The sequence below is a fragment of the Mus caroli genome, unplaced genomic scaffold (genome assembly GCF_978045245.1).
Source record: "Mus caroli unplaced genomic scaffold, Mus_caroli_1 scaffold_9, whole genome shotgun sequence".
NCBI lineage: Eukaryota > Metazoa > Chordata > Mammalia > Rodentia > Muridae > Mus > Mus caroli.
Genome location: NW_028227264.1, coordinates 127,042,877 through 127,066,886, shown reverse-complemented (window position 1 = coordinate 127,066,886; position 24,010 = coordinate 127,042,877). Strand labels below are relative to the sequence as shown.

Below are 24,010 nucleotides of genomic sequence, written 5' to 3'. Positions count from 1 at the left end.
GACTGCTACTCTGCTCTCAGCCGACAGCTGGATAGACACAGAGGAGGCAGGCTGTGAGTCAGGGGAAGAGGACAACCCGCCGGAGATCATGTCCACATGCGAAGTTTCATTTAATCCCTTCTACAAGCTCTTTGTGTTGGAGGGGGCAAGGTGTGACAGGCTCATCAGTGGTCCACTGTCCTCTAACTTCACATGTAGCTGAGGCTACTAGCCTTGACCTTTCTATCTCTCTGTCTCCACTTCCCTAGTACTTCCATGGTTTCACAATGGAAGAAACGGAGGACTTTGTGTTGTAATCCTAAAGCAAGGATTTGAGTCTTTTACCCTTTCAAACTATATCTGCTTCCACTGTGTGTAGTTATTTACCTTCTAAATACGTCTTAAATCTCCCTGAGAGCCATATGCTGGATATGCTTGGTAGGCATAAACCACACGAAAATAAACAAACAAACAAACCAAAAAGCGCTTGCCTGGACAACCGGAAAGAAAAACAAAATAGAAACTCTGAAGAGCTTCAAGAAAGGACATGGAGGAGCTTTAAGTCTAAGAACTTTTCAGGCAAAGCTCTCTATACCGGGACTTGTATAGATGGGAAAGGACAAAGTAAAAAACTACAATTCCCAGAAGGCAATTTTAAAAACCCAGTACTGCGCATGCGCAGGGAACGCCTCTTTATCTCGGACTTCACAGGGGCAATTTTCTCGCGCACGCGTTCTAAGAGCAGCCGGTTTTCGACCCCGGTACTACACCGATACAGAGTTAGTGGCTAGTCCTCCTGTGGCCTCCTGTAGCGATGGTATCCTTCTCTTTGCTTCGGACCACTCGGGTAAGACCAGGGTTCTGTTTACTGGATGATCAGTGGAAAGGCCCACCCAAAGTGGAGTTCTCCTGGCTCCTTGCCGCACGTGTTCTGGGGCCTCGGGGAACAGATGCTTAACCAGGAAATCCCTGAGACAGCACACATGCGGTGGCTGGGCCCCTAGTTCTGGCGATCAGACGGTCTAGGGTCTTGTAGTCGCCCAGTTGAACAACGGCTCTTAAGGCAAAGGTCCGCAGACGCTGTGTTAACAATATCCTAGCGAACAAGTGGGGTTCTCGGCTTCGATGCGCTAGTTGAATTTTTCCCGCCAGCTCTGAGCTATGGAGATGATGCAACCGAGCCTCAGTACTTTCATCACGCAAGGGTCCTGCTGCTGTGTGGGCAGGAAGGAGGTAGTGAGGTGCTGTGTGTGTGAGATAAAATTAAGATTTTGGGCAAACACCTTCACCCTACCCCAGCTCCCGCCAGTACACACCTCTTTCCAAGAACTGACTGCTTAAAAGTCTATCCTCCTACTTTTTAAAGGTTGCTCTGGAAACCACCCTTTAAAAGCCTCTGGTGTTGAGCCTTGTTAACTTGGAATCTTCTCTCATGGAGGTATTCATGTCCGGAGGCCCTGCAGGAAGTCCACCTCTTATGTTTATGAATATTTTAACTGCACTGTGTGTGCACTGCGTGCATGCCTGGGTACCCACAGAGGTCAGAAGAGGGCATCAGGTCTCATGGAACTGGAGTTACAGATGGTTGTTAGCTGTTTTGTGGGTGCTGGAAGATGAATCGCTGTCTCCCACAAGAGCAGCCAGGATCTTAGGATGGTCGTTTTGTTCCTGTGTGTGGGGAGACTCTGGAATCTCAGTGTCTCTCACCTGAATTGGAGGGACATGGGCTTCTGGGGCACAAGCTTTGCTCTGTGACTTTGCAGAGTCACTCAGGGTGATGTGGAGGGAGATTAGGGATGCGTTGTGTTAGAGTTGACCAAAACTGCCCTTTGGATAATGATCTGAACCTTTGACTCTAGAACTTGCTATTCAAGATGAAAGTGGGGGTAGAGAGCACTGACTGCTGGCCGGACCGGGCTGCGTACTTAGCCAGAGGGCTCGATCTGTACCCATGACTGAGGGCAACTGGGAGAAGAGATCTGGACAATTTTTAATTAATCCTGGCCTTTCTGCCCTGAGCCTCTGCAGAGATGTGGTCAGCTGGTCTGCATGGCTGCCCGGGCCCAGCACAGCAAGGTGGCCCAGACGCAGGCTGGGGAGGCAGCTGGAGGCTGGACGGGCCAGGAGAGTTTATCAGACAGTGACCCTGAGATGTGGGAGCTTCTGCAGAGGGAGAAGGACAGACAATGTCGCGGCCTGGAGCTCATCGCCTCAGAGGTAGGACGTGAGGATATGGGTCAAAGAGCGCGAGCTACGGTGTGCGCAGGGATCACCACGTCACCTGCGGTCACGGTAGTGACTTCTCCACGCCTCCCTGTCAGACTCAAAAGAGCTTTTTCCTGGGCCTTTTCCCTCTTCTCTATACTGTCCTCTGAAGCATAAGGCAGGACTAGTTTATGGGGCTTGAGCGTTGGGAAGCTTCTAGAGCCATGTAGCGTCATCTCTTGTCAGAAGAAAGAGGAACCTGGAAGCACGGGTTGAGTGGACAGGCGGCCCTACTGGGGCCACCCGTCATGGCAGCCGAGTTTCTGAGAATGTTGCTTCTGGTCCCGCCCCATGCCTGGCGAGGAACACAGAGCCTTTGGCATATCCCATCTCACCCCTGCAGCCTGTGGGCTCTGGCAGGGGCGGGGTCGTGGGAGTCCAGGGGAAGGGAGACCCCATTGCCTTCTGACACTGCCCCCCCACCACCCCAGAACTTCTGCAGCCGAGCTGCGCTGGAGGCCCTGGGGTCCTGTCTCAACAACAAGTACTCGGAGGGTTACCCTGGCAAGAGGTGAGGCTAGACCAGAGGGCTGGAGGGCAGCAGCAGGGATGGCAACCCCAGTGGCGGAACCTCCCTGAGCCCCGTTAGTTTTACAGAACAGCGGCTGCCCAGTCCTTTGCTGCTGGTCAAGGATGCTTTCTCTGCACCCTTAAGTACTGTCCGTCTTCCACGGCAGATACTATGGAGGAGCGGAAGTGGTGGATGAGATCGAGCTGCTCTGCCAGCGCCGGGCCTTGGAAGCCTTTGACCTGGATCCCGCACAGTGGGGAGTCAATGTGCAGCCATACTCAGGGTCCCCAGCCAACCTGGCTGCCTATACGGCCCTTCTGCAGCCTCATGATAGAATCATGGGGTTGGACCTGCCCGATGGGGGCCAGTGAGTATGAGTGGGCGGAACGATGGGTTTGCCGGGCAGCGGCAACACGATATAGGAGTTAGTGAATGAATACCTGTCAGGTCTGGTGAAGATGGGCCACACTGTCCCATGTTACACTGAGCACCCAGCATGGGGTGTCCAGAGGGGAGCGCGGGGAGGGGGGGGGAGGGGGGCGGTGAGGCGAGCTAGAACCAGTGTTTCCGGGACAGGTCTGTTGGGTGGCTGGTTAAGTCAGGCTACATCACTCCGAGATCTCCCTTCTGTCTAGTCTCACCCATGGCTACATGTCTGATGTCAAGCGGATCTCTGCCACATCCATTTTCTTCGAGTCTATGCCCTATAAGCTCAATGTAAGTGTTCCAGGGGCTGGGCACTTGGCCCCGATGGTCCACTCTCCTTGGCCAGTGGGAGGGGCTTGAGCTGCCTCCAGCTCTGGGCCTTAGCTGTCTGTCTGTCTGTGTCCAGCCCCAAACTGGCCTCATCGACTACGACCAGCTGGCACTGACCGCTCGGCTTTTCCGACCGCGGCTCATCATAGCTGGCACGAGTGCCTATGCCCGCCTCATTGACTATGCACGCATGAGAGAGGTTGGTGAGGGACTGCCAATCAAGCTTTCCTCTATGCCGGGGGCGGGGCGGGGCGGGGCGGGGCGGGGCAAGGACAGCTGCCTTGTGTATACCCATCCCGGTCTTCCCCAGGCTGACTTCCTTCCTGTTTCTCTACCTGCTCAGGTCTGTGATGAGGTCAGGGCACACCTGCTGGCAGACATGGCCCACATCAGTGGCCTGGTGGCCGCCAAGGTGATCCCCTCCCCTTTCAAGTATGCGGACGTTGTTACCACCACCACTCACAAGACACTGCGAGGGGCCAGGTCAGAATTCCCTGGGGTTAAACCTTCTCCCCCCCCAACCCAATTGAGGGGACCCGCGGATCCTCTGAGTGCCTATGCCAGTCATCCGTCTTCCTCTCTCCCCCGACACTTGCCCTTCCTTTTAGAGCCTGACTATGCATCTTCCACACAGGTCAGGGCTCATCTTCTACCGAAAGGGAGTACGGACCGTAGACCCCAAGACTGGCAAAGAGATCCCTTATACCTTTGAGGACCGAATCAACTTCGCTGTGTTCCCATCCCTACAGGGTGGCCCCCACAACCACGCCATTGCTGCAGTAGCTGTGGCTCTCAAGCAGGTGGGGGGGGGCGCTCTCCCCTTGTGTCGGGTGCACTGGTCCAGAGATTTTGCTTCCTTACTTCCTTGTACCTAAAGCTGAGGCTCGTGGAAGGGAAACAGCTTAAACTGGGAGGCAGCAAAGCCGGGGTCACGGAGTCCTTCTTGTTCAGTACAAGACAGGGCCTGTACTCAGCCCTACGGGGGAACAAACAGCAGGAGCTACCGTCTCTCCTCTGTAGGCCTGCACCCCTATGTTCCGAGAGTACTCCTTACAAGTGCTGAGGAATGCCCAGGCCATGGCTGATGCCCTGCTCAAGCGAGGATACTCGCTGGTGTCTGGTAAGCCAGGGGGTGGGTAAAGGCCTAGGCCTTTGTGGCCTCAAGCAGAGGGCCAGGACACCCCAGTCCCCTGTCATTGTCCCCCCCTCAGGTGGCACTGACACCCACCTGGTGCTGGTGGACCTGCGGCCCAAGGGCCTGGATGGAGCCCGAGCCGAACGCGTGTTGGAACTCGTCTCCATCACAGCCAACAAGAACACCTGTCCTGGAGACCGGAGCGCCATTACTCCGGGGGGCTTGAGGCTTGGTGAGAACCTGGGGTCTGCGGAGGGAAGGGTCCCCCACACTGGGGTTGTCTGTATCTTGGCTATGCTAAGTGTCTCCTGCTCTCTCTCCCAGGGGCCCCAGCGTTGACCTCTCGCCAGTTCCGTGAGGACGACTTCCGTAGAGTCGTCGATTTTATCGATGAGGGAGTCAACATTGGCTTGGAGGTGAAGCGCAAGACGGGTGAGTAGCTTCAGAGGTCTGCGGTCAACCAGTTTCACCCGCCTCCCCTCACCCTAGCTCCTGGCCCCGCCCAGCAGCCCTCTGATCAACTTCTCCCACCTTTCTCAGCCAAGCTCCAGGATTTCAAATCCTTCCTGCTCAAGGACCCAGAGACAAGCCAGCGTTTGGCCAACCTCCGGCAACAGGTGGAACAGTTTGCCAGGGGCTTCCCGATGCCTGGATTTGATGAACGTTGAGGATACCTGGCGGTCAGAAGCCCACAGACCGGAAGTTACCTTTCTTCCCGCCTCCCTGGACCACAGAAGAGATGTCACTCCTCTCTGGGTTTTAGTGGAGGGAGGGAGGCCTTCCATTTAGGGCAAGAACCAGGCATAAACTCCCCTCCAGAATTTGTAGCTGAGATTTCTGATCTGTAACCGTGTCTACACGAAGCACCCAGTTCACATCCGACTTGTTTTTGAGACGGGGGTCTCACTTAGCTGTGAGTGGCCTTGAACTGACCCTCCTACCTCCATTTCCCAAGTGCTGGGCTTATAGGTATGCACCATGACACCCGACTTCACCCTCAGCTTTCCGCTCGGACCCTCCCACTACATCTCAGTGTTACAGACTCCCGCTCTTTCTTGGGGAAGAGGGGGTGGGTAAGCGCCCTCCTTCCTGTTTTTATCTAATAAAATGCTAACCTGCCCAGGGTTCCTATTACTGTGGGAGGGGTCCCCTGGGCCGGCCAGCGATTCGACTCCCTCAACGTGTATCTCTCCTTCCCTCCCACCACCACAAGGACCCCCGGGGCTGTAGCCTCCTCTCTGATCAGAGCCGACACCAGACGTGATTAGCAGGCGCAGCAAATTCAATTTGTTAAATGAAATTGTATTTTGCCCACGGCTGCTTCTGTTTGATCCCCAGGGACAGAAAAGCAAGGGAAGGGAGGGGTGGGGGAAAGGCACAAGACTGCCCAGGTGCAAGACGGGAGGGGTGTCCTTGACCGGAGGCTGCCGGCTTGGGCAGGGAAGAAGCCCACTGCACGGCAGAGGTACCCCATCCGAGTCAGGCTGGGAACCCAGGACGAGCCCAGTCGAGCCTGGGCAGACACCGCCCTGAACCCTGCTCAAAAACTCTCACAAACGTGGGGCCTGCCACGTCCCTGGCACTCAGGCCCCTGCTTGCTGCTGGCACACGTCGGACACGCTCAACACGTAGCCTGCGCCACACCCAGTCAGGAGGGGCAGGGAGGGGCAGAGGGGGACTGGCTTGGGTTTTGGGGTCAACCCCAACTGTCGTCTGCAGTCGAGTCCCCTCCCCCGCGTGGGACTCAAGCTGAGGGTCAGAGGCTTTTTCCTCTCCTGGGAGCAAGGGAGGCGGGTGCGGGCGGGGCGGCCTCCCCCCTGCGTGGGAATCGGGCCGTTAAGCAGAAGCTGGACTGATGCTGCTAGACAGACGCCCTAGGGTCTGGGGCAGGGAGTGGAAAGAGTGATTTACGTGGAGATCACTGGCTTAGAAGTCTGGCCGGTCCTTCTTCAGCTTCTTGTAGTCGGTGGAAACGGCAAGGAACTGTGGAGAGGGAAAAGAGAGTTGAAAGAGCGGCTCTTACCTCCCCTGTCTTGTGTGTGGTATTGACTTAGGGACTAGGAGGGGAGGGGAGAGGGGAAACACTGGTTCTACAGTTACCTTGTACTGGTCATTGGGACTCAGGCGGTTCCAGGGCTCCGGGTTCTTTCTGTCCCAGCTGTGAACAGGGCAGGAAGGTTAAAGTTTCTCTTCTGGGGACCAGGACTTTGGCATTAAACATGGCCTCAGTATCACCACCCCTGGCGCCCTCCCCTGAGGAGGGGAGAACATTTCCTAGAGACTGACAGAGAAGGGGGAGTGTCGTTGTCATCGCCATCGCTGGGAGGTGCTGGCAAGAAGTATGGCAGCTGATGACCAAATGACAACCTAGCCTATAGACTGCCCAGGGTTAGCCTCCCTCACCCAACCGCTCAGGGCAGAGTCCTGGGAATCAGACAGAAATCCTGAAGGACAGTACTTTCAGTGGGTGCACCTCAGACTCCAGGATCAGAGTGGATGGTGCTTTGGCCTTCTGCTTGTCAAAGGACTGACCCCTTGATGCTTCTGGCAAGACACAAAGTCCCAGTACAACCAAAGACCCTCAGAAGTCCCACACTGCCAGACCTCCAGCACTTCCAGTCAGGCATAGAGGTACCTAAAAGCCACCAGACATGGCCAGTACTGTGTCGCCATGGCAACACTGTGGTGAGCTGCTGGGATTCCAGCTGCCCCACGTGGCTAGCCACTGACAGCCACCAGGTGGTCCAGATGGGAGGTGAGGGTCTCTCAGGTCAGGGGCCACTCCAACCCTGGGAAATGCTGGGTGGCAGTGGAAATGAGGACAGACACAGACCGAGGGTCCTTCTAGGTCTAAGGTCCCACCTTAGACCATTTTCCTCCACCCAGGACCCCTGCCCTCTTGCCTCCCAAGACCTGTTGTTACCAGACATCAGGACTGCGCAGGGCAAGTCGCAGCAAGTAGAGTCCGGCACTGCCCATGCCCAAGCAGATGAAGCCAATCATTGGGATGAGCTGCAGAAAAACCAGGCACTCTCAGGGTCTGAACTCGGCTCCACTCACTCTGTCCTAGTTTTTTTTTTCCTGTCCCTTTATCTTTACTCAAGGTCTGATGCCACCTTCCCTTTGGGAGTGGGGCCTGAAACCTACAGCAACATCTTCAGCACGCTGTCCCTTACCCTAGAGTGATCCTGTCCAAGGCAGGTTGCAGGGACATTGAGTACATTGCAGAGAGAGGACATGGAATGTCCCTGGGAAAACTTGGGAACACTAAGGAAACCGGACAGGAAGCAGGATGGGGGGGGGGTGGGGAGGGCTTGAGAGGCAGGGTGACAAGAGGGGAATTAGATCTGGGGACTGAACTCACCCCAGGGTGTCTTTTTATCTGCCGGTAGAAGCGGGCCCCTAGACTAGTTCCTGCCATCTTGTCCCAGTGTCTGGTCTTCTAGGTGGATCTCTTCTATTCCTCCCCCTGGGGTCCCGCCCCCCGTCGGGGAGGGGTCAGCCTAGCCCCGCCAGCCCCACCCAGCTTGCTTTCTTGCAGTTCCAGATCCAAAACAGGCTGGAAGTTGATGCGGGAACCTTGAGGTTCCTCCTCCCCAACTCTCTCTTACTAAAAGGGAAACCCTGGCCCACGAGACACCATTATACTTGGGTCTTTGGGTATCTGAGGGAGGAACCTCTTTGGCTTCCAGAGACTGAAGGGGGATCCAGATGTGGGACAGACAAGCAGACAGCCTTCTAACAAAGTGGGGATGTGGAGTGTCCACTGCAGAGAGCAGGGAACAGTGGGGGCAGGCACAGTACTTTGTCTACACTCCTGGAGCTAGCAGGCCTTGTGAGTATAAGAGGCACGTGAGCAAAGTTAGTGCTGCCAGCCCCTCTTGGTCTGGGCGGTTTTGCAGGGTTGTGGTTGGCCTGGAGTAGTTAAGAGGTGGAGGATGCAGGTGTATGAATTTCTGCAAGGCTCAAGGCATAAGGCAACAGTTGTAGCAATTTAGGGGCTTGAGATGAGGAAGGGAGAGCCCTCGGAGGAGTCCACCATACTCATCTCTGGCTTTGGGACTAGCAGAAGAGCTCCGAATTAAGGAAGCAGCCATAGAAAACTAGAAGAGATGTTGAAAACCCGTGGGAAGGGGGTGGGGGATTAGGTATATGCTATATTGCCTGGGCAGGAAGTTTTCCCCATCCACCGGCCTTCTTTGGAAGACTGGTTTTGGGGACACAGGAAGTGAGCCTCATCTCCTTCTCCTCGCTTCCATGTTAATTTCTATCACCCCTCTCGATTAGCCCCTGCCGCTGGATTCTGCTATGCTCCCCCATTTCTCCCCTAAAGAACTTGTACTATGGTGGACCCCTGCTGGAATGAGCTGTGTACCGCCACTGCCTCCCTAGGGTACAGGGAGAGAGACAACCCTTTCTGAGGGGCCCCTCCCTTTCCTACACACCGATACCTCGCCCGCCCCTTAAGCTGACAAGCTCTGCTGTAATTAGGCTGCGGGGTCCGGGCTCTCCGCCTCCCTCCGGCGGATAATGAGATAAAGTGTCAGAGACATGGCGAGAACAAAGAGACAGAGACTCACTGAGACGAGTGTGGGGGAGGGGGTGGGTGTAGAGGAGGGGGGCTGATGGGATGTCAGAGCCTAGAGCAGAACAGGGCCCTTCCTGAGCGTCCCCACCTCTTGGGCTGGGCCAGGGAGGGTGTGTTCACCAGCGCCCCTAAGCCTGGACTGCTACGGGGGTGGTGGTGGTGCTAAATACCAATCTTGGAGCTCAAGCTCCAGCAGCTGCCCAGCTGGGCTGCACATCTGGTGGTCTGTGGCACAGCTGGGGAGCCAGGACTCTGGGAGGGACATCTGGCCCTTGCTTTATGCCCCTTTGCTCTTGGCCCTCGCTTGTCTGGTTCTGGTGAGCTGGACCCAGAGCCTTTCTGTTCTGGAAACTCCACCGTTTCTCCTCCCTTAGGTCTCCAGTCCGCTCTTAAGCTCAGCTATTACACTGGCGCTTCTGTTCTTTCCTTTCCACGATTCCTCGACGCTTTGCATGCTCCTGATCTGGGGGTCTCTGTGAGGCCCCCTCTCCTCCTGTGTGTTCCCATGTTTGGATTGTGGTCTTTGGGGTTCCAGGTTTCACCCCACCTCCTTCCTTGCGTTTTCTCCCTAGGATAACTCAGGCCATGCTGGCCCAGTAGGTGAGGGACAGCGAGAGTCGTTAGCCGAGGATTAGGCGCGACCCATGGTCCCAAGGGGACCAGACTCTTCAACTCTAAACCGCTCCAGGATACTAATCCGCGTGGCTGGCGGCGCAGCAAGTCAAATGCAGCTGTGCTCTCTGGAGCGAGCTGATTACCGTGGTCCGTGGGTGCCGGCGCCCTCTAGAGGCCGAACCGCTCTCAGGCTCGGGGAGGAGGTCTCGGGTTCCCCCTGTCGGCCAGCGCCTGCTCTGCATTTCCAGTGTTTGTTCAAGTTAAGTCTGGAGTGTACATACAGGTCTGTGCCTGGTAGCTTACTATCTGTGCCATCGAGGTATTGGAGACTGTCAGCCTCCTCTCTTCTGGCGTGGCCAGACGACATAGATGGGACGAGGAAGACTATCTCTCCAGGCGCCGACGGCATCCATGTTCAGGCTGGAGCCTCAGACACCTGGGGCTTCCTCTCTATCCTAGCACTATCCGGACTTCCCTCTGACTTGGCCTCCCTTTAGCCCCCTAATTCTTTCTGCTTCTGTCTTCAGACTGTCTCTAGCTTCATGTCTTTAGGTTTGTCTGTGCCGCTCTGGAACTCTGCTCTTGGCCTAGCTTAGTCCTTCTGCGTCTGTGTGTCCTGTGTGTCGGGTCTCTTGCCAGTCTCTCCTTCCCTCTACATCTCTCTCCCTTGCTGCGGTCTCTTTGCAAATCTCTCTCTCTCTCTCTCTCTCTCTCTCTCTCTCTCTCTCTCTCTCTCTCCTTTAGCTCCCATTTCTATTCTGTGGTTTAGTACCTATCCCCAGGGAGCTGCAGCAACCCAACAGAACAGCCCCGCAGACACCTTGGGGCGCTGCTCAGGGTCCCCTCCCATCTCCTCCACATTCCTGTCACCTGGCAGCGGCCTCTTCTTCCCGCTGCAGCTGAGGTACTGGAGAGGGCGCCCGAGAGGGAAGCCACAATGCCCTGCATCTGCTCAGGAGCCCCTCAGGCCCTTGACCCCCGCTGCCACTATTAAGGGCGCTGGGTCCTGAGGCTCTGAGATGATCATGATTGCATCAGCCAGACACAAGTGGAGCCAGGAGCCTGGCGGCAAGCAGGCTAGCAAGCGAAACAAAGACGCCGCGCCATCTGTTTATGCAAAGCGCTCACCGCCAGGGACCCTGGTGTCCCGGTGCCTTGCCCAGACCGGGGCACAGGGTCATGAACCCACTTCTGCCCAGGGCTCCCGCTACGCCTGGGCATCCCCTCCTCCCCAGCAGCCAGAGGGGCCAAGGGGCGAGCAGAACAGGGAGGGGGGCGGGGTGTTGATGTGATTGGAGAGGACGCGGCTGTTTCTTCAATAATGGATGGAGATGATGCGGACGGCGAGCCGGCCGGGAAAGGAGAGAGGAATAGAAATGGGGAGAGAAAGAAGCGGGGGCGGGAGACTCAATCAGAGGCTCTCGCGCACGGGAACGCGCGCGGGCGCGGGCGTCACTGTCATTCGGGTTCTTGCTGCCGCGCAGCTCACACCCAGGCACACGCCCACGCACTGTCACCGAGACACACACACCTGCAAGCAGGCACCAGAGCAGCGCATGCACACGCAAGCCTCTCTCTCTCTCTCTCTCTCTCTCTCTCTCTCTCTCTCTCTCTCTCACACACACACACACACACACACACACACACACAGCAATGGCTCTTGATTTTCACACATACGTTCCTGGAGGCAGTGATGTCTGCACACCTGGACACATCCAGAGCAAAGAGTGCACAGACAGATTGACATGCCTGTCAAAGCCTGTTTGAAAGAACGTTCAACACACCTAGCCACCCTGGGACTTATAGACAGGAATCACAGAAACGGGGAGGGGGTGGACAAATTGGGCAGTATAGACCCAGAGGAACTGACAAAATGGAAACACATACAGGAACATCTGGAGTTGGGATGCAGACACACATCACACCCCCAGTCTCACATAGATCATATCCTGGTAGCACAGAGAAGGAAATCCTTCTCTGCACACACAGGCGCTGCCATTTGTGCCCTGAGGGGTTGCGTGTGTGAGAGAAGTCGCTAGGTCCCCCCAGCAAGCCTTGTTAGCCCACATTAGCTTAGCGGTGTAATGAGGGGGTGGTGACAGGAGCTGCCTGGGGCTGTGGACTCAGAAGCCCGTGGCCCCGGCCTGATTGACCCACAAGCTTCCTTCCCAGGCCTTCAGGTGCAGACCTCCTCGGTCCCTGCCGCAACACTCCCATCAGGCCCTCCCAGCCCCAACTTAAGCATTTGAAAGGGAGAGCGGTGGCTGGTGGGACAGAAGCAAGGGCCATAAAGAGGTCCCCAGGAGTCCCAGCTGAGGTGAGGTGAAGGTTGAAGAAGGCAGGGTCAGTCAGTCTGTCCCTCACCTTCTCAGGCATGCTGCCCATTCATCTAAGAAGGAGCTCTGGCTCGCTCTCTCTCTCTCTCTCTCTCTCTCTCTCTCTCTCTCTCTCTCTCTCTCTCTCTCTCTCTCTCTCTCTCTCTCTGCAATAAGAACCTGGAGGAGGGGAATGTTCACTGTGTCCTGGACCCTGTAATACCCTTCCTCTGATCTATTTTCAATTCAGTCTGCTCCTTGGCCTAGACTTATGACCTTTGCAGAGTGTGGCAGCGTCATCCATCACCAGGCAGCTGGCTTGTGGGAGTGGGAGGCACTGGGGACTAACAGTGTCCCTGTCATACCTCCTGCCCTCTCTTGGGACTGGTCAGGGCCTAACTCAACTGGCAGGATATTGAGGGGGAGGTGTGATCACAGGGTTCAATCAAGACAGTGTCCTTCAATCCTGGGACCCCCAACATCCCTCCTTCCAGTTAAGCACAGCCTGTCTCCTGGCTCCTCCCGCCCCCCTTCTCTCGGGCCCTTTGCTTAATTTCCTATTAACTGCTGATAAATCCAATTAAACCGCCGCTCTAATTAGGGACAGCTGCCGGCTCGGTAAGGCGAGGGAGAAGGGGGGGCACCCTGCAAGTATAGGGAGAGAACAGCCGCTCTCCCTGTTCCTCGACACCCCTACATCAACACTGCCGCCCAATGAGCCAGTAAATTGGTTTTGCTTCAGTATTTTTGGGGGGAGGGCTCTCGACAGTTGGGGGGGGGAGCTCAGATTGGGAATCCCTCAGACCTCTTGATGACTACAGGCAGAGTCCTCGTCTTCCCTCGCCTTACTTGTGGTAGGCAGATTCCCAAGAGGGATAGGGCAAAAGGTTGACTTGTGTGTTTTGGGGGTATGTGCCTGTGCCTGTGATCTGCTCCTGTTCCAGTCCAGTCATGATAAAGAGGGGGACTATCCGAGTGTTCCTCTAAGGTCTTGGCCCTCACACGGCCAGGCTTTGATCGTGACAGCCAAGGGCGAAGGGAACAAGAAACTGAACCCGGCTTTGCAGCGAGTTTTGTTGTGTGCTATCCCTACCCCCAGCACACCTCGTCTTTCTGTACGGAAGGGGAGGGGGTGCCCGTCCCGGGGCCCTCCTCTTCCCAGCCCAGCTGAGCCTCTGCCCTCCCCCCTCCTCCAGCAGCAGATGGTGCCCGGGCTCCCGCTGCCAACCTTGCTAGGCGGTGCCAACCTCAGTCCTGGCAGACAACCCATAGAGTAGAAGAGAAGCTTCTGGCTGGCCAGGCCGACCCTCCCCCACCCGCTATCAAACCCAAGACCCTCCGCCTGCCCCACTCCAGCGACCACCCCAAGCTGCTTCTCAATGGTCGGCTCCTAGGTCCCCAAACTCCTCATCTCCTTCTGCTCCTTTCCGCACACCTTCCCGCTCCTCACCACCTGCCGCCCTGACCAGGGCCGGAACATTTGCATATTTGCATATGCAAATAATAACATTTGCATACGGCGCGCCGCAGGGGGGGTCTCCGCTAGAACTGGTTAGCTGTCTGCCAGGCGTCCTCTCACTCCATACCTGTCGGAAAAGGGCTGGGGCAGGGGCCGTGCGGGAGGGGTTAGGCCCCCCCGGCCTCGCTAGCTCCGTTCCCGGAGGACTAGAGGAAGTGTTGCCATGGAGACGGCACGCACCCCACCCCCTCCCAGGCCTAGGGTCTCAGGCTTGGTGTCTCCGGTTCTCTCCCCTTAGCCACCCCTCCAGCCCCTCCCCATCCCTATCTCTCCAACTGAGATCTTGCATCGCCCCCTGGTGGCCAAGCTGGGCTCTGAGCCAGGTTCAGAATTGCAAGGGCTAAATGGGCATGATCTAGCGGAGGTACCTACTTCTGCCATGCTATTCTCCCAACCACGGGGGCACTGGGCTGGAGATTCCAGTCCGGCTTTTTCTTCACTTCCAGCAGAAGCCTAGCCTAGTCTAGAGAGTGCAAGTCTGACTACTCACACCAGCCTTGGATTTTCAAAACCTGACAATTTGGCGGAACATCCAGGGAACATACTCCCGTCCTCCACAGGCCTTCTCTTCGACCGCAGTTTAAAGACAAACAAACAAACAAACAAACAAACAGAACTTTTCTAACTTTTGTTAAAACTTTAATAAATTCGAAACATTTGACAGTTCTGCCCCTCCTTATGGAGATGCTCCCCCACCCCCACCCACAAGCTCTTGAAGGTTGGATGGCCCTGAAGTGTGGGCCTAATTGGTGCTGGCTGCTCAGCACACCAGGTATCCGGAGCCCTAGGCAGGGGAGAGAGGTGGGAACCAGACCCTCCCCAGAAACGTCATTATGCTCTGGTGGGCCTTTCCGACCTCCTCATCCAGTACTCCCTCCCCTTGCCCCTTCCCTCCCCAGCTCGCACTGGGCCCCGCCCAGAACGAGGAGTGGGTGTCTCCCGCCAGCAGGCGCCAGTACACTTAAATCTCCTCCAGGAAGTCAGTGGGAAACAGCCCCACCTTGCGGCCGGTGTAGACCTTGACGTAACCACCAGCTTCATCTCCTTTCTGCACTACGATCTAGGGGTTTAAAGGATTGAGGAACAGGAAAAAAAATTAAGGACAGAAGAAGAGCGCAGGGACGTTGGGGTGGGTTGTACACACTGATGGGTTAGGGCCTCCCTCTGAGGTGCATGGATGGAGAGGTACGACCAGGCCTAGGATTGGGTTAAGGTTCCCGAGATACCTGGTCCTTCTTGAGAGTGATCTGTCCAATCTCGCGGTTCCCCACAAAGGATCTGGTCACGCGGTGCACACGTTCTCCAGCCCGGACCCGAATGATGAAGTTTGGAGGGAAGAATCCGACCTTCTCTCCGATTTTCCCCTAGAGAAGGCAGTGGGTACGCTGGAAATCTCAGGTTCTAGACTACCCATCTCCCATGGGTGATGGCAATGTCTTACCCGCCACCACTCCTCATTGGAGTCATCAATGACTGTGATCTTCTCCCCTGGCCTGGGATAGAAAGGAGACCCTCTCTGTGATTTACAGTCACATGCCTGTGCCTGGCTGTGCTGCAGGGTACCCGCCCTTCTGCCCTCCTCCATTCCCACAGAGAGCTCATCTCTTACTCCTCAATGCTCCCCACACTCCCGCCTCCCTTGAAGGCTCCTCACGGGAAATCCAGGTCGTCCTTCTCCAGGGCTTTGAACCGATAGAGAGCCACAAAGTAATGAGACTGCTGGAAGCCAGGCTGCTTGTTCTGGGGGTGCAAGAGAGCAATGAGTTACCAGACTCCGATTTACCTCTCCGGGGATGAGAGGGCTGCATCGGTTTGTGTGTCTGTCTCAGTGTGGAGGGTGATGGGAAGAGCTGTGAGTGATGTCAGACCTTGGCTGGGACGAGGACCAGGGTTCTACAGGGTGGAAGGACTTACTTTGTCATCAGGAGTTTTCTTCTCCGCCTTCTTGTCCTTTTCTGCATTGTTTCCTTGGATAGGAAAAACAGACAAATTGCTTCTGCCTCCAGGAGGGCATCCATCACTCCCCTCACCCTAGGTTCAGCCTTTTGCTCTCCACCTGCTGCTATACAGCAGCTAAAACCTCCATCCCATCCCATCTCTGTGGATGCAGATGAGTGACACTCACCATCCTGTGACTTGCCCTCCTCTGGCCTGGCTGACTCTGGCTCCTCCTCCATCATGGCTGCCAGAGGCTAGAGGGGGACACTAGAGTTAGAGACAGGCTGTCTTGGGATCCCTTGTTTTAGCTGCCTCTCTAGGCAGGCCAGGGAGTAGCAGAGCAACCAACGGTACTCAAGCTCTGGAGAGTACTTGGAGAAAGTATCTACTCCAACCACCAGAAGACATTCGGGGATTTCTTCTGAAGCATGTGGGCACGTAGGCCACCTGTATTGTGCCTGAAGATAGCTGATGACTGGGAGTTCACTACCTTACAATACAGCCCATGCGATTTAAAGAATATCTGTATCTATCTGTGTTGACTTACTGTCTGGGGCTTTAAATGTGGAGCAAACACGGTCCCTTTAAATATCCGAGGACAGCAGACATGCTTTCTGGCTTCTCTTCCCTGGTAATCTTTAGTCCTTTCAAATCACCCCTATGATTCAGATTTCAGGCCCTTCATTATACTGTCTGCTTAAAAATACTCCAGTGTGGGGCTGGAGAGATGGCTCAGTGGTTAAGAACATTGGCTGCTCTTCCAGAGGTCCTGAGTTCAATTCCCAGCAACCACATGGTGGCTCACAGCCATCTGTAATGAGATTTGATGCCCTCTTCTGGTGTGTCTGAAGACACATATAATGCACTCATTCATATACATACATAAAATAAATAAATCTTTAAAGAAAGAGAGAGAGAGAGAGTCTTTTGTAACAGTGAGGTTGCCCTTGACCTGTGGCTTTGTGCCACAGTTTCATCAACAAGATGAATACTCATATCAGAAGTTCTTCACGGACACCTGCTGGCTCTACAATCCTTTTCTTACTTGGAATGGCAAATTCTCTTCTCCAAATGTAAACTCTTGCCTGCTCCGCAGTAACGCCAGGGACTGGACCCAGCCTCCAATGGCAATCTCTCAGTTTTAGAAGGGAGCCAAGGAGGCATGCTGTATGTCAGGAGCCAGTTTGTTTTTCAGGACTGGATATTAAACCAGGACGCTTTACACAAGTGTGCACACGAGGCAAGTATTCCACCACTGATCTATACTCTCAGCACTCTGGCAGGATGTGGGCCCATACAGAGGCCCACAGTGAGATGTATGAGCGTGCACACACACACACACACACACACACACACAAATCTAAAATTTCACACAGCAATGTTTCTGTCTGGCTATGCCGCACCATCTGGGGGCAGAGGACCCATAGTTTCTGTCGGTTTTCCTGCGGGGGAAATGACCTGACCCGTGGAGCTTCTGGAACGAGCCTCTGTGCAGGCCTACGGCGCTCACATTTTTCTTATCTGCCTGCCCCTTCTTCCGTTCCTTGTTTGCCATGATCACCCCGACGCGCAGGGTTTCAAACACGGGGTCATTGCGATTGGCAGCAGCTGGTGGGATGGGAGGAAGAAGAAGACATCACTGGGAAGGCCGAGGGCTTGTTGGGGGACTGGAGAAGGAGGGGAGAGGGAAGGGCCAGCTGTGTAACACCTAGGTCACCAGTCTGTAAGGGCTCTAAACCACCACTGGGAATGCCTGGAGATGGGACGCTTCCAGGCAGAGTACTGGACAGTGTTGGTAAGTTTCTCGGGAGCTGGGACATGCTTGGGATAATTACTATCCTGCTTCTCTTTGGTTAAGTGGCATGTGTGCAAGCCGGGGCGCTACCGCTGGCAGGTTCCTTTGTACCTACATGCACTCTTCGCAGAATCCAGCTTCTCTGCCAAATACATTTGAGCCAGTTTTCAGCCCCTCACCAACCCTGAACACCATGGCCACCAAAAGAAACATGAACTTTGAACATAGGCCTGCCACTGTGTTTCCTTTTTTGAGACAGTCTTGCTGTGTTGCCCTGGCTACATATGGAAGTCAGAGAGACCTGCCTGCCTCTGCCTTGTGAGTGCAGATTCCAGGCCTGTACCATCAGTGCAACCTCGAGGAATACACTTTGAAGGGATGCCAGATTAGGGCCTTTTTCTGGGGGGCGGGCGGGATGTCCATAGCTCTTGAGCTGGCCCCTGGACAGAGTGGAATCACTCTGTAACAGGGTAAAAACAGACTTAATCCTTGTTCTTGCTTAGAAACGGTTTAAAGGGAGCTGACTAAGGTTCCGTCCTTGTCTCTACCGCTGGCCTGCTCATTCACGTCTCTCTCAGCTATAAACCAATGGACAAACCATTGTATTCAGAAATGGCTGTAAAAAGTCTAGACTGTGGGAGAGCTATGGAGATAGAATGACCCTGTTTCAGAATTTCTTTTCCTAAAGGGGTAGTATGACACCACCTCGGAGGCCTGCCCCCCTCCCTCGGGTCCTGTACGGGTACTTACAGACAGCGTACTGTTGGTCGCTGTAGAGTGGGGAGCTATAGGCCCGACGGAAACCAGGTGGCTGTAGGCGGGATGGGGAGAGCATTAGAAGCGGCAAGGCAGGGTCCAGGATCCCACCCCCCAAGGGTGAGTGCTCTGCCCTTCTCAGAGTAAGGTAAAGCAGGAGATGTATGGAGCGGCTTTAGGGGCCAGCAAGGAGGACCTGATGGCCCGTGCCTTCCCTTCCACCTTCCTGCTCCCCGGAGCCTCGCTACTCACGATCTTGCCGAAGCATCTCTGCATCTCCACGTAGGACTGACAATGCTCATGGATGTTGGTTTTGCAGTTCTTACAGCGGAGTCCAAACTTGTTATTGACTTCAAGGGGGAGAACGTTCGAGTGAGGTTCTGGATGCCCCTCTTCCTTCACCCCGTGGTTACTTCAGCTCTGAACTGCCTGCCTTCTACTGTCAACCTCAGTGCTTTACACAGACACACCTCTCCTAGGTCCTGTCCCTCCCCGTGAGACTTCCATCCTACTGCCTCTGCTCCCCCAAGACTCACGCACAATCATCCGGGCACAGACATCGCAGAACTTGGGCTTCTTGAAGAAATGATCTTTGAACTTGTGGGGCTTGTCGTTGACGAGCTTAGGAGGTTCTGGGGGTGGCTCCTCCTCTTCCTCCTCCTCCTCCTCTTCCTCATAGATATAGTAGATGGGTCCACCCCCAGCCCCCACTGCCTCTCCATTGGCTTGGGGCTCTGGGGGAGGCTCCATCTCAGCTGTCTCTGGAGAGCCCTTCTTGAATAACTGCTTCAGTCGCTGTAGCTGAGGGAGGGGTGAAGGAAACCCAACATTAAATGACAGTCATGGTCTCATTTTCCAATCATGGGAAAGCAATGTCCCTGGTATTAGGGGGCTGGGTGTTGCAGGTGTTGGCTATCCCAATAATAAATGAGTTGCACACAAGCGGTATTAATCCCTGTAGTTTTCTTCAGAGGCTGTGTGATGGCTTCCCAGCCCTTTGGACCCCGCTTCCCCCAACAGCGGACACAGGTCTAGACTTACCCCACTTTGCGGAGTCTCTCCTGGAAAGGGGGGCTGAGGTGACTCCACCACTTCCTTTTCTGTCATCCTACAAGAGGTTGGGCCCCGCTATGAGTTCTAATTTCTGTCTGCTGTTCTTCAATTCCAGCAGTCCTGCTGCACACAGTAGGGTGGCCCTTGAAGGGGAGGCTTTGGGAGAAACTTGGTTAGACAGCTTTGGCAGAGCTTATGAAGAGATTCTATGGAGTTCCCCCCAGAAATGTCCAACAGAGGAAAGACTCCCCAGCCAGCTGCTTACTCGGATACTTTCCACATCAAGGAGCAAGCCCAGAGTCTACAAATCCAATATGCTGTTCAAGGCTTGTCTTCTAGGTTCTTCTACAGCAGTTCTCAACCTTCCTAATGCTGTGGCCCTAACGCTGTGGTGCCTTGTGTGGTGGTGACCCATAAAATTATCTCACTGCTCCTTCACAACTATACTTTTGCTACTGTTATGAACTGAAATATAAATATCTGACATGCAGGACGTTTGCTATGTGACCCACAGGTTGAGAACAGCTGTCCTACAGGTAGTTCTGATTGATGATACACATCTTCTAGTGGCTTCAGGAGGTTTAACCTGGTTAATAAGGTTAACCCGTCTGTGTGTCTGAAGGTGTATCCAGAGATCTGACCTCCCCTACTTCTCTCCTGAGCCTTGGGGGCCTTGTGCCTAGTTCTTCCCTGGCCTGCCTCAGGCCTCTGCTATTTTAGGTTTTCAGAGTAATGTGAGCCTTCCCTTCTCTTACCCCTCCATTCCCTGGACCCCACCACACCCTACCCCCTCCTCCAATCCTCACTCATCCTGAACGAGGACAATTTCACTTCAAAGCCCCAAACTACTCACAGGTGAGGAGAGAGACGAAGAAGCCCAACAGACTCAGGTTAGAAGAAATGAAAGGATAATGAAGAGACAACTTACTTTCCAGACTCCCTAAATCACTGTGGAAAGGGGTCTCTGAGACCTTGATGGTGCTGCTGGGGAGGGCTAGCGCTCTTCCTTCAGGGTAAGCCCCCTTTCTGGTACCTTCTGGACCCACACCAGCTACCCAGACAGTATTAGTAGGTAGGCCTTGGAGCCTCTCACCGTGGTGGCAGAGCTGAAGTGACAGGGCTGGAGGACAGTGGACAGCTGAGAGCACAGCTGACAGGCAGAAATTGGAACCAGGAGGTCTGGGGCAGGGCTCGACCCTGACTCCTCCCATCCCCCCACCCCCCCAACAGCTCTTCTCTGAGTGTTTACACAGAGCAGGTCAGTTCTGGCTTATCAGGAATAGGCATTTTCTACCCAATACCGTAGCACCCCACTCCAAGTACCAGGGATTGAACCCAGGGTTTTGCCATGCTAACTATGTGGCTAGACTGCCAAGCTATACCCACAGCAGGAAAGGAACTTCTGTTCAAGACACAGTCACATGACGGAACTTTAGATCCGATAATGGAATCCCCCCATACTCTCCCCTTAACGTTCAAATAACCGTTCCAATTCTACCCTCCCTGGGCTCATTTCAGTCACGTTCTTGGATGTTATTTCCTGCCTCCCCCACCCTGATAGGGTTTCTTTGTGTGGCCCTGGCTGTCCCAGAACTTGCTCTGTAAACCAGGCTGGCCTTGAACTCAAGAAATCGTTCTGCCTAGCTCCTGAGTGCTGAGATTAAAAGTTATGTGCCACCATGCCTAGCTAACACCAAAACTTTAGGCTAGGAAAGGGGTGGCACCTGAGAAGAGGATGTGACTCAGAATTCTGTCAGCCACGCAAGACTTTCTCACCGGCAGCTGATCAAAGAGGGTGCAGTGCTTTCTCAAGTGCACAGGTGCATTTTTCTACCCTTTCGCCTACAATTCTGTCCCTAAGATGAAGAGAATGTATGTTACTGAAAAAGATGGTAGCAAAACCCAAAAGCTATGGGGCTGGAGAGATGGCAGAGCTTCTCTTCCAGAGGACCTGGGTTCAGTTCCCAGCACCCACGTGGCAGCTTACAGAGCTCTGCAACTCTAGTTCCAGAGGACCGACACCCGCAGGCACGCTGTGTATTTAAACGCATGTAGGCAAATCACTTGTACACATAAAACAAAAATAAACCTTTTAAAAAGAGTCAGGTTGGTCCCTGTATAGTTAACCCCGGGAAGGTTACAGCTGCCTGTGTCCTTCTCTCGTCTGTCTGTCTGGATGTGTGTGAGCGCAGGTGTGTGTGGACGTCAGAGGCCATCCCATGGGATCCAGGGATTGGGCTCAGGCTGCCGGGCTTACACACTAGCCAATCTCGCCAGCCCACAGCTGCCTTCTGTAATGAGGTTTATTTCTAAGTATACTTTCGTTTAAGCTATACTAAGTGTGTATACTTACCGGGGAATGCCCTCTAACATGTGGTCAAAGGACAATGTACCACAGTCAGTTCCCTCCTTCCTCTGCGTATCTTGGGATCAAACTCAGGTTTTCAGGCTTGGTAGCAAGCATTTACCCACTGAGCCATCTTGATGGCTACATGGTGTTTTTCATCTGTAAAGAATGTTCCCTTCCCCGGGAGAACTATAAACCTAGGAGACAGCCAAGCCATAGAGCCTTTACCCATTTTAACTGCAATTCTACCTCTCACATACTCGGACAGCCCAGCATAGGAATGAAAAGGAAAAGGGGGCGGCTGCAATCTTGGGAGACACAGCTTTCTCTATTCTGTGGGTTATCTGTTAAGGTTTCATTATGTAGCCCTGGTTGTCCTAGAACTTGGTATGTTCAAGCTGGTCTTAACTCAGAGGTCTGCCTGCCTCCTGAGTGCTGAGATTAACAGGCTGTGGCACTGAGGCACAGCCTCTTCTTCTAGACAGCTCTACCTTGCAAGTGGTAATCTGTGAGTCTCAGTTCTGTCAACTGCAGGGGACAGGGACAGGGACTGGTGAGTGAAGTGAGCACCTTGGCACTGCAAGTTCAGGTGTTTTTATTATAAGTATCTGCCATTTGTGTTTCTGCCAAGAACCCAACCCTAAGCTTTTAAGGATTAAAGGTGCAAGGTCTCCTCCATCCCTGAAGGTTTTCAGAAGATCAGATGGACAGGAATGAGGCCAGCATCCTGACCTAGTTCTGGACTGGACTTGCCCAGCTCAGTAGTCAGGCTATAATGAATATTAGAATTAATGAGCAAGAAGAAACCTCTGATATAGACACAAAGGCCCAGCGCTGAGAAGCAATGAGCTTGATCAAGAGCAGTTTGCCGAGTGTGAGAACCACAGACCATAATTCAGAGACTCAGCCATTGCTGAGAACTGTGTACAGGCCGGAAGGAAGAGGTTAGAGAAACACGTGCACATGCTAGGGAAATCGTCTTAACCTATAAACCCCCCCCCACTCAGCAGTTGTGGAACTGAGCCTGCTTAGAGCCTCTAATCCAGCCCACACCAACAGAGAAACAGTGAAACAAACAGCGACTGATAGCCAGTGACAGGTTTTTTGCTTTTTTTATATTTATAAACAAAACCAACCTCCCCCCAAGTAACTCCCCAAACAAACAAACAAACAAACAAAAAAAACCAGATTAAATAAAATTTACAGTGAACCCAGCAAACATCTGTATGTGCAATTAAATACTGTGTCTGTTACTGTGGCACAAACCTCAAACAATATACAAGTGTTCTGGGGATGGATTAGGGATGAGGGGAGTCCCAAGTTTTAACTCTGTGGGGTTTGGGGAGACGAGATGGGGAAAGTGAACGAATGGGGAAATCAATTTATTTTTCTTAATTCTGTCCATATAAATATATTCATGAAGACCAAAAGAGGGGAGGGAGATTGGGCTGGTGATGAAATGGGAAAAGGGGAGGGCGGAGCCTCTCAATTCTACTCGGCCAAAAATATGAAAGAAATTAATTTCATGGTGGGAGAAGATATTTAAAAAATGATAGAAGATGGGAAGGAGGGGGAGACAGAAGGGGACCAACCAGGGAAAAGGGGGACCCGTGGCAAGGGAGTCCCATGCCAGTGTGAGAATCTGTTTGCTTCTCTCTTCAGCCATAATGGAATTGGGCCAGTCATCCGTCTGTCTGTCCGCCTTGGCTCCCTGTGCTTGGCCCTGGCTCCCACTGTGCCAGCCCCTCCCCTCCCCCAGCTATTGAGAGCTAGCTCGTTCCAGGATCCTCAGGTCGTAGTTCTTTTTAGCCACTCGTAGTTTGAAGCGACTCACAGAGTTGTTGAGGCGAAGGGAGGCGTTCTGAGCGGCCAGGGGGCTGGGGAACACAGCCACTATCGTGTACAGGGCTGCGAGGTCCGGGTGGCGGCCGTTCTCAGCAGTCCCACTGTTGTCCCCCCCGCCTGCACCAGGCAGCCCCTGAGCATCCTTAAGCCACTGGATCTTGGCACCAGACATGGCAAGCTGGGTGAAGAGTTTGTCAGCCTCCGTCCGGGTGATTCCCTCAGGGAGGTCAGTCACCTCCAGCACCCTTCCAAGCACTGAAAGGGAAGGAGACACAAATGGCTGTGAGAGTCAAGACTGGACAGTGGCCTGGTTGTGTCAAAAAACACAAAAAACCCTCCAAAGTCCTGTCTTTCCCTCGTAGCCTCCCCAGATCAACCTAACTTAACTCCACCAAGATAAGGTAGGGCAGCCAGGAAGATGGAATGAGCCTTCCTTTCTCCTAACCCAGAGGGATAAGAAGGGGCTGAGAATTGGAATCTCAGGTTTCTTTTTTTTTTTTTTAAAGATTTATTTATTGATTATATGTAAGTACACTGTAGCTGTCTTCAGACATTCCAGAAGAGGGAGTCAGATCTCATTATGGATGGTTGTG

The 24,010-nt window shown here is 53.9% G+C and overlaps 4 protein-coding genes across 18 annotated transcripts in view; 1 reads left to right on the top strand and 3 right to left on the bottom strand.

The window, feature by feature from the left end:
• Positions 1-674: 674 nt before the first annotated feature.
• On the top strand, positions 675-5,766 carry Shmt2 (serine hydroxymethyltransferase 2). 2 transcript variants are annotated; one of them, XM_021173822.2, is made up of 12 exons: positions 675-826; positions 2,008-2,196; positions 2,676-2,755; positions 2,922-3,122; positions 3,391-3,472; positions 3,588-3,710; positions 3,855-3,994; positions 4,146-4,311; positions 4,532-4,631; positions 4,723-4,878; positions 4,971-5,078; positions 5,187-5,766. In XM_021173822.2, exons 1-12 carry the CDS (start codon positions 794-796, stop codon positions 5,312-5,314), a joined length of 1,506 nt encoding a protein of 501 aa, XP_021029481.1. In that variant the 5' UTR covers positions 675-793; the 3' UTR covers positions 5,315-5,766. The 2 variants fall into 2 exon arrangements, with proteins under 2 accessions (XP_021029481.1, XP_021029480.1); XM_021173821.2 differs by having other exon boundaries at positions 1,999-2,196.
• Positions 5,767-5,971: 205 nt separating this feature from the next.
• Coxfa4l2 (cytochrome c oxidase hypoxia associated subunit FA4L2) lies at positions 5,972-8,110 on the bottom strand. The gene is made up of 4 exons (XM_021173823.2): positions 8,011-8,110; positions 7,570-7,658; positions 6,747-6,804; positions 5,972-6,629 (listed from the first exon to the last, which is right to left on the bottom strand). Exons 1-4 carry the CDS (start codon positions 8,065-8,067, stop codon positions 6,573-6,575), a joined length of 261 nt encoding a protein of 86 aa, XP_021029482.1. The 5' UTR covers positions 8,068-8,110; the 3' UTR covers positions 5,972-6,572.
• A 6,200-nt stretch (positions 8,111-14,310) lies between these two features.
• Stac3 (SH3 and cysteine rich domain 3) lies at positions 14,311-19,818 on the bottom strand. Its single transcript, XM_021175122.3, has 11 exons — positions 19,214-19,818; positions 18,709-18,973; positions 18,425-18,522; positions 18,167-18,227; positions 17,132-17,229; positions 15,809-15,875; positions 15,598-15,650; positions 15,338-15,423; positions 15,125-15,176; positions 14,910-15,047; positions 14,311-14,743 (listed from the first exon to the last, which is right to left on the bottom strand). Exons 1-11 carry the CDS (start codon positions 19,277-19,279, stop codon positions 14,645-14,647), a joined length of 1,083 nt encoding a protein of 360 aa, XP_021030781.1. The 5' UTR covers positions 19,280-19,818; the 3' UTR covers positions 14,311-14,644.
• Positions 19,819-22,652: 2,834 nt separating this feature from the next.
• Positions 22,653-24,010, bottom strand: part of R3hdm2 (R3H domain containing 2) — a 123,117-nt gene continuing 121,759 nt past the window's right edge. For all 14 annotated transcript variants that reach the window (XM_029482203.2, XM_029482202.2, XM_029482209.2 and 11 more), the window contains one exon: positions 22,653-23,672. In XM_029482203.2, coding sequence (XP_029338063.1) covers positions 23,332-23,672 — 341 coding nt within the window. In that variant the 3' untranslated portion in view covers positions 22,653-23,331. The remainder of the gene's footprint in view (positions 23,673-24,010) is intronic.

Excerpts from the sequence above, each read along its gene's own strand:
- Shmt2 (XM_021173821.2), top strand. The coding sequence starts at position 794 with ATGGTATCCTTCTCTTTGCTTCGGACCACTCGG. Across the intron at positions 3,995-4,145 it reads AAGACACTGCGAGGGGCCAG|GTCAGGGCTCATCTTCTACC; the intron begins GTCAGAATTCCC and ends TCTTCCACACAG. Across the intron at positions 5,079-5,186 it reads GGAGGTGAAGCGCAAGACGG|CCAAGCTCCAGGATTTCAAA; the intron begins GTGAGTAGCTTC and ends CACCTTTCTCAG.
- Coxfa4l2 (XM_021173823.2), bottom strand. The coding sequence starts at position 8,067 with ATGGCAGGAACTAGTCTAGGGGCCCGCTTCTACCGGCAGATAAAAAGA. Across the intron at positions 6,805-7,569 it reads CTGCGCAGTCCTGATGTCTG|CTGGGACAGAAAGAACCCGG; the intron begins GTAACAACAGGT and ends CCCTGTTCACAG. Across the intron at positions 6,630-6,746 it reads GTCCCAATGACCAGTACAAG|TTCCTTGCCGTTTCCACCGA; the intron begins GTAACTGTAGAA and ends CCCTCTCCACAG.
- Stac3 (XM_021175122.3), bottom strand. The coding sequence starts at position 19,279 with ATGACAGAAAAGGAAGTGGTGGAGTCACCTCAGCCCCCCTTTCCAGGA. Across the intron at positions 18,974-19,213 it reads GAGAGACTCCGCAAAGTGGG|CTACAGCGACTGAAGCAGTT; the intron begins GTAAGTCTAGAC and ends CCCCTCCCTCAG. Across the intron at positions 15,177-15,337 it reads AAGGACGACCTGGATTTCCC|GCCAGGGGAGAAGATCACAG; the intron begins GTGAGGAGCCTT and ends TTTCTATCCCAG.